This window comes from Rissa tridactyla, chromosome 8, assembly GCF_028500815.1.
Source record: "Rissa tridactyla isolate bRisTri1 chromosome 8, bRisTri1.patW.cur.20221130, whole genome shotgun sequence".
Classification (NCBI taxonomy): Eukaryota; Metazoa; Chordata; class Aves; order Charadriiformes; family Laridae; genus Rissa; species Rissa tridactyla.
Genome location: NC_071473.1, coordinates 49,035,518 through 49,043,832, shown reverse-complemented (window position 1 = coordinate 49,043,832; position 8,315 = coordinate 49,035,518). Strand labels below are relative to the sequence as shown.

Below are 8,315 nucleotides of genomic sequence, written 5' to 3'. Positions count from 1 at the left end.
AGGCCTGTCCCCGGCGGCGGCGGCGGCAGCAGCAGGCGGGGAGCGGCGCCATGATCCGGTTGGGGCGGGCGGGCCGCCAGCTGCTGGGCTGGGGGGGCGGCGGGCCCCCAGCGGCCGTCCCGCGGCGGGGCGCGGAGGTGCTGGTGGGCGCGGCCGGCGGGGCCAGCGGCGGTGAGTGCGGCGGGGCCCGCCTCGGTCCGGGGAGGGGGGACGGGGGTGAGGCCCCGGCGCTCGTTCCCGAAGGGTCCGCGGAGCCCAGCGGGTGTCAGAGCCGGTTTTGGGGTGCTGCATGTTGATCTACTGAGTTTTACCGATTCCTGGTGAAAACGCAGCAGGTCCCGACCTGGCGTGAGCGGGGCCCGGGGTGTTCCCTCCCCCGCCTCGCCCCCGCCGGGCCCCGCCGGCCCCGAACTGTGCCCGCAGCACCGCCCCGTCCCCGCCGGACCCCCCCCGGAGCCCTCCTGGCCTGAAGGGTGAGGGGCGACCCCGCAGAGTCCGGAGGGGGCGGGTTCCTTACAGTCTCTCTGCTTTAAGTTTTGCCTTGATACTTCCCGCCCCCCCCCCCGGCCCCAAGAACACATCTGCCAAATAAATGGCATGGGGGCTTGCTTTTTTTTTAAAAAAAAAAAAGTTATGCACGCAGGAGATCTCGACGCGAGACGTCGTGGTTTGCAGAAGGTAGATTTTTCTGGTCTCCAGGTAGGACAGGCCCAGGGCACCTCTGTGCGTGTTTATGCACAAGGGCCGCCAAGTGATTTGAGTTTTGGCTGGTTGCCAGCGGAAAGGTAACGATTGCCAGAGCTTATAAACAGTTCCTGGTAGTTTTGCTCTTCACCTGTACGTGAATGTAGTAACCAGAATTGTGAATTTCCGTTGTTTGCTGGTGCCAGCTGTTACCTGTGACTCTGTTCCTTGGTTACACAGCTCTTCTTTACTGCCTGCTCACTGGCAGAGGAGCACCCAGAGACCTCCTCGCAGGGCAGGGGCACCACGTGTGACGGGGGCACGGCGCGTCTGTGCACCTGCAGCAGCAGCATCTTACAATATTTAGGCCTGGGGAATTGAGCAGAAATCCAGCCAAGGAAACAGGAGAGAGATTTTTCCTCTCCAAAACATACAGAAACCATTGGATAATAATTTACAAAACACAACTGCAAAGGAGAACTAGGTAGACATTGCGGTCTTATTTTTCTGCTTGGACCTAGGAACTCTTAAGTGAAGTCCTTTCCACTGGTGAGCTTATTAACTTTAAATTGAATGGGGCTGCAATTTCAGAACGGTTCTGGGACATGAGCTGGGTGCGACCAGTCTGTGCTATTCTCATGCAAACAGCAGTCCCAAGAGGATGGTTTTCTTCATTAAGGAATATGCTCAAACGCAGTAAGACTGTATAATAAAAACTGAAGTAATGTTTGAAACAGGGGGATCATTTGGGGTTTGGGTTTTTTTTTTTCCATTTCTGCGGTGATTCTAAGACATACGTTCTTGGATGTCGTGTTCGTTTTCTAAAAGTCTGCTTATTTATATTATTTGCAGTGCTACTCGATTTTACAGTTGCCCTGCATAGCTGGGTTTCATAGACATGGTCGACCACGTCCACTTTTAAAATAACTGATTGTCTTAGATGCATTTCCAGGAAAGAGAAGATGCAGCATACGCAGATATTGTTCCCAGTTGAATTACTGTGTCAGAGAATTAAATGAAGTATAACTGAAATTGTCTCCTATTACTAAGGTATTGCTGAAATCCTAATGAACCGACCCCACGCGAGAAATTCATTGGGAAAAGTATTTGTAAATGAAGTGAGTATGGGCCTGGCCTGTAAACGTGTTTGGAATCGTGATCGATAACTAAATGCAATAAGAATAGCTGCGGGGAATCTGAAACAAAAACTTAATCTCTTGCTGAAGGTCAGTGGGAGACTGCATTGGGGCAAGCAGGTTAGCCTGGAGAAAAAGAGATCGTGATGTGTCTGTACTGCGGCAAGTTCAGACACGGACTGGACAGAGATACTGGAGTTCCTTAAGTTAGCTAACTCACATGCAGGTTCATGTCCTTATTGCGTAATGTCAACAAAAACATACTTACTGTCAGACCTTAGCAGATGATCTCTTCAAGGTTGATACGTTGTAGAGAAAGTCTGGCTTGTGCCTGGACAGGAAGGGGAGTTTAAGGTACGGCAAAGGTTCGTCTCTGAACGGCAGAACACAAGAGATGGGGAGACTTGTCATTCAGAGGCTGCCATGGATGGATCCTGCTGGCTCCACATATATGATTTTCAGGAAACTTTTGGAACCTGCAGGGAAAAAAAAAAAGAAACTTTAATCATAGATTAGGAGCTTGCTAGAATTTAGATACATACACCCATGTGCTTAAAGTTTTTCTTCTCTTGTTTGTATTGCCTCCCTCGTAGCTGTTCAGCGCTCTGGAACAACTCCGCTTTGATGAGAAGGTTCGTGTGGTGGTGTTCAAGAGTGAGGTGAAAGGTGTGTTTTGTGCTGGTAAGTAACAAAGGCTTGCAAACTATTGTTAAAAATTTTGATGGCTCTTAGGGCAAATCGTGCAGAAAAGCAGTTGGAAATGCCTCCTAAAAGAAAAACAGGCTGGCTTTTGTGTAGCAAATAACAAACACATTGTTTTGTCATTTGCCTGTCTGCCTCTCAGCTTCATCGATGGAGATGTGTGTGATGGAGGCTGCGTGGTGCTACTATTTGTTGTTCATTTATAACCATCTTCAAGCACAGCTACCTCTGGTATTGGAGTCTTTGCTTTCCAGTTTTATGGATTATCATCCTTACATACAGTGATTTGTGCTCCTCTGTGAAATCTGTTCGAAGGGCCCAGAGGAGCACCCGAGCCACTGCTCCAGCCCAAATGTCCACACTCCAACTGCCACTGACCTTATTTACCCAGAACACTGTTTTCAAGACTTCTGAAATGGTCTGTCCTCTGAGAGGGACAGGAGGGAAAACAGTTCGGATACCTTTTCCCTTTTCCTGGATTCTAATCTTTTTCTCTGTTTAGGTGCAGACTTAAAGGAACGTGCCAAGATGGACGATGCAGAAGTTGGACACTTTGTTAAAAGGCTGAGGAATCTTATGGATGAGATAGGTAAATGATTATCTCAGTCGGGAAATTTGTCGTAGGCTGCCTGTACTGAGACATTTAGAAATGCTGCAGGAGGGGAAGGACGCTAGCCCTGGTGGGTTATCCATTTAGGAGTAGCTGCCCAAATGGCTCCAGCTTATGCCTGAAACAAAGATCTGATCAGAATGAAATACCAACGATCCTGCTGCTGCTCCAAGGACAAGATGCAGTTCAGGACTGCCTTTTCCATGACAAAGAGCAGCACACACACGCATATAAGAAGTGCCTGCTGGAACAAAGCATTCCGTGTACAGTTCTGTGTAACCCCTGGGAGACAATGCTAGACAAAATGAGCTGCGGTGGTTCTCCGCCTTTCAATACATGCTCAGAAGCACTTGTGATGTGGCAGTGACCCAAGAACATGGATTTGGATCTCTGAATGGATTTGCTAAATGGATTTGTGGAATGTCAGAGGGTTTGTACCTCCAAATCCCTCACCCCATTTTTATTTTTTTTTTTTTTTGCAAAAGGAATATGGATTTCTGCAATTTATTTTCTTCGCTTATTTATGAATTATTCTGCTCTCGCTAGAGAGGAATACCAAAGTGAAATCTGACTAAAATACCAATCAGAATTGCTGTAACTAAAAAACGAACAAACAACCGTGTAAAGAGAATGACGCTCTCTCAGAAACCACAGAAGCAGTCTGGGGGTGGGTAGTTATGGCACAGAACTAACGCACGTCTGAAGTCTGCTTCCAGCTCCCTCAGTATTTAAAAAGGTGTCTTATCAAGCGGCTCATCTCCAGGTACTTCAGGTTCCTCAACTATGAGGTGACAACAGCGTTGACCAAGTTCAGGAGCCTTGGCTAACAAAAGCACCAGAAAAGCTAATCCCAGTAACAGTGACTAGAAATAGTGTCTGTGTTTTGATTGTTTAACTGCAACAGCTGAATATTCGTATCGTAAACTTGCAAGGAGACAATTCTTCCTGTTTTGGGTTACAGTGCTTTGTATTTGAGTGCTGCTTTGCATGTAAGAAGAATGTTTAGTGTTCACACAAAAGGGAGAAGTGGAAAAAGTCAGTTTCTACTGCTTAGAGACAGTCAGAAAGTTTGTGGCAGAAGAAACTGATTTATTGAGCAATTTTGAATTTGAGAACTACTAAAAGCTTTAGAATTTAAGCATTTAAATTCCAGAAGTGAGTGGAACAGAACTTCTGCAACAAAACCATGTAATGTGTTTTCTTCTCTAGCTGCCCTGCCTGTACCCACAATTGCTGCAATAGATGGCTACGCGTTGGGTGGTGGACTGGAACTGGCATTAGCTTGTGACCTTCGAGTAGCAGGTTTGTGTGTTGCTTAATATAGGATTCTTCTTGTGATTGGTGACTATATTTTAAAGAGAAATTACACGCATGATAGCTGACTGTTAATGGAATCCAGTAGGTTAAGAGAGGAACTAACACAGTTCAGGAAATGAGTAGGCATTTGTCCAGAAATTGTGACATTTAGTTACTATTGGGAAAGCAGTTTCCTTACTTAAGAAGTAAAGCCTGTTTTTAGACAAGATGAGGATTCCTTCAGAAAACTATTTATTGGTAGAATTAAATAGTTATTATCATGTAATATTGGACCTTCCCTACTTAAATCAGTTTGGACTTGAAGACTTCCTTCTTCAGTTATTCCATCTGTTACATTTCTAGTGTGGAGCCAAGGTTCATTTTTCTAGATGAAATTGCTACATTCGGGGTAAGCAGCCGTACTACACTTCCCCCATCTGACTTGAGATGGATATTGGTTAAGCACTGTCGTATTCAGACTTTCTAGCCACCTGGAGAAGTGGGAGTTCCAGTTCAGTATTGAAAGCTTATTGTTTTCTTAATCTGTTCAGTATGGAAAATTTGTAGTTACACAAATCGAGAAGTAGCTAAACCCTATATTTATTTTTTTAAATAGCTTCATCAGCTAAAATGGGCCTTATTGAGACCACAAGAGGGCTTCTTCCTGGAGCAGGTAACCATCATTAAATCTTCAGTCTCTTACTCTCCCAGCTGTACAGTAAACATTTTGCCATTAGAGCCCTTGAAGTGTATTGAATGTAAATTAGAAGTAGCATCTTACAGTGACCCGAGAGATCTATGACTCAAGACTTCTGTTCCAAGCCCTGTCTCGGATTTGCTATGAATTGAGGAAAGTACCGTTACACCTTTTGCTGTTCATCAAAATACTCAAAAGGATGCTGAAGCCTTTCAGATGCCTCGCAAAGTCTTGACACATTCAGCTAGTAGTTATTAAAGAAACACGTGAATCCCTGTAGTTTTCAAACCTTCTTGCTGTATAAGGAGACAAAATATTACTGTTTCTTTGGGCATTTCTCAGAAATTGAAAATGGTGGTTTTGCTGTTGTTGTAAGGTGGAACCCAGCGCCTGCCCAGATGTGTTGGAATAGGTCTGGCCAAGGAACTCATTTTCACGGGTAGACAGGTTGACGGACAACAAGCCGCCTTAATGGGATTAGTAAATCACGCAGTGCCACAAAACAGCGACGGGGATGCAGCTTACCAGAGAGCATTAGCTTTGGCTAAAGAAATCCTTCCTCAGGTAAGTGTAGTATTCATGTGGTCGACATAGAGAAGGCATTTCTGCTTCCCTTAAGAGAGAGCAAACAATTGAAATTCCTTTCTATGAAATATTAAAGTCTTGGTTCCTGATGTTTAAGTCTCTTAACTCTGTCCCTTTTGTGAATGCAATTTCTGTAAGGAACAAACATTAATGTCCAGCTGCATAACCCAGAGGAGAGTTTTACTTCCCAGCTGCGGTTATGCAGACCAGCAGGACACGTTGAAACCTTGCACTGTGTACATCTATTCATGTAGATGTATATCTATCACGTATATCTGTTTGGCATAGATAACACCAAATTTTTTTAAAAATACTAACTTACTGCAAATTTCTATAGACTAAAAGGTCACGTGGAGCTAGGATAGTGATATAACTACACCATTATGAACCAATGTCACTTTAATTATTTTTAAATGTTTATTGTGAATTGGGTTTGTTGTTTGTTTTTTTTAATAAAGGCTCCATTTGCTGTGAAAATGGGAAAACTGGCAATAAACAGAGGAATAGAGGTAATTTTATTTTTTTTTTTAAATAATGAGATAAAAGAAGCAGACAGGCAGCTCTTACAAATTACTACAGTAAAAGTGCTCAGAACAGATAAGTTATAATCCTTGTTTAGACAAGGCATTTAAAACCATTTAAAGGTTTTCTTTAAAGACAAAATTAATACGGCAGGATTTTTTTTCTACAGATGCTAACACTAGTTCTAATACCAGAGTGAAGGTCACTCACTGCAAGTGAATGTTCATTGATTTGAGGGCTACGCTTCAGACAATCTCACGTCTTCCCTCTCGTCCCCAGGTTGACATCGCGTCAGGGATGGCGATCGAGGGGATGTGTTATGCCCAGGTAGGTTACCTTCAAAATACATTCCTGAAAGAAACAACTGTATATTTTCTAAAGCCAGATATTCAGTGTCCTCTTGTATTTTCCTCTCTGTAAGGGAACACTTTAATAGCTAAATCCAAAGCTTTGAGAAGATACTTGAGTGCACTTCCAGGTATCTGTTTTGGAATATTAACTGTTGTGTCATGCATAGTTGCCTCTCCATAACCTGCCCAAGACTAAAGTCCTTCCTTAAATACCTTTCTGTCTGAAGGAATTGTAATTTCTTAGTTTCAACAACATGTTAATTATAGTACAAGTTAAATTACAAAACAGATGCCTCCTGTTTTGAGAGTGTGTCCCTTTCTCAGCTAACAGAACAACGTAACTGCGGTGCCTCTCAGGGTGTTTTAAGATGGTAAAGTATTAAACTTAAGGAAAACTGTTTTCCTATGTAGTTCTCCAGTCTATGGTCTTTGTCTTAGAAGCTTTGCTTGTGATTTACACTACAACCCAGTCTCCTTATTTTCCAAACTGCAAAACGTGGAAGGTGGGACGTAGTGTATCACTGAAAGAAAAGCAATCTTAGTCTTAGACCACTACTGCCAAATTAGTACTTAAAAACACATCAGACTCGTCAATGAAAAATATTCCTTTTTTTTTTTTTTAAAAAACATAGAACATTCCCACAAGAGACCGTCAGGAAGGGATGGCTGCCTTCAGGGAGAAACGACCACCTCAGTTTATCGGCAAATAATGCTTCCTAGCTTCCCCTTGAGTTTTGGAAGGTAGAGGACTGAAGAGTACCCACCGATTTCTTGGGATTATTTTTATGACTGCATTCTTAGCTCCTATGACTGCAAGGACTTAGCTCCTTGCCTTGGACTGCATTTCTGAATACTCCACTGGATCATTTTGCTATAAGAATTCCCAAATAAAGATTTAACTTTGTGCAGATGATCTTTTTGAAGTGCTTACATCTTAAGTCAGTGGTTGTGCCTCTCAAACAGATGTCAAGTAACAGAGTGTGGAGAAGCTCTGGCTCATGATATGCAAATTAAAAAAAAAGGCAGAAAACATGCTGCACCTAAACATTGATAGGAAATAAATAAAAAAAAAATCACTCTGAAGAAAAAGTCAACTTACAAAGGAAGAAAACCTTCCTAACCTTGCTTCCTGTTATCAGTGCTCTTCCAACTAATCAGGCAGAATGAGCACTACTAACACAGAGCAATGGCGTTTCACCCCAGATCTGTTGTCAATGGTGCAAAACACTGAGGTATCACTCCAGCCACCTGAACTTACATTGCTTTGTAATCTGTGCTTGAGAAAACGCAGGGCCTGTATGTGCACATATGTATGGTCACTGTATCAGTCTTTGCCAGATGCCTCAGGCACGTTACCTCTCTCCCATCGCCTGTTTTCCTCTGTTGCCTGGTGAATCTGAAGGTTCTTCCTCCCTCTGCTTAGAGGTTCTCCAGCACTAAGATGTGCCACACAATTTAGCTCTGCATCTTCTTACTTCCCTAGACTGGGGCTTTCAAGCAAAAGTGAATTAACATAGTTAGAGAAATATATTTTTAGTAAATACTTTATCAAAATACAGTTGCAAAATGCGGCTTACCACATTGGAACTGGGTGTCACTTTATGCTCCAATAGCCTGAAAGCAAACCCCAATTTCACTTATGCCAAAAATTAACCCAGCAATTCCATGGGTGAGGTAACCTTTCCAGATTTATACATATACAAGTTTCCTATGTAAAGATCTGCAAAGGTAAA

At 43.4% G+C, this 8,315-nt stretch overlaps 1 protein-coding gene across 1 annotated transcript; it reads left to right on the top strand.

Moving 5' to 3' along the window:
* Positions 1–20: 20 nt before the first annotated feature.
* Positions 21–7,495, top strand: ECHDC2 (enoyl-CoA hydratase domain containing 2). The gene is made up of 10 exons (XM_054212533.1): positions 21–171; positions 1,735–1,802; positions 2,414–2,501; positions 3,025–3,111; positions 4,342–4,434; positions 5,045–5,101; positions 5,502–5,689; positions 6,169–6,219; positions 6,512–6,559; positions 7,215–7,495. The coding sequence occupies exons 1-10, from the start codon at positions 51–53 to the stop codon at positions 7,290–7,292; spliced, it is 879 nt and encodes a 292-aa protein (XP_054068508.1). The 5' UTR covers positions 21–50; the 3' UTR covers positions 7,293–7,495.
* Positions 7,496–8,315: the final 820 nt, after the last annotated feature.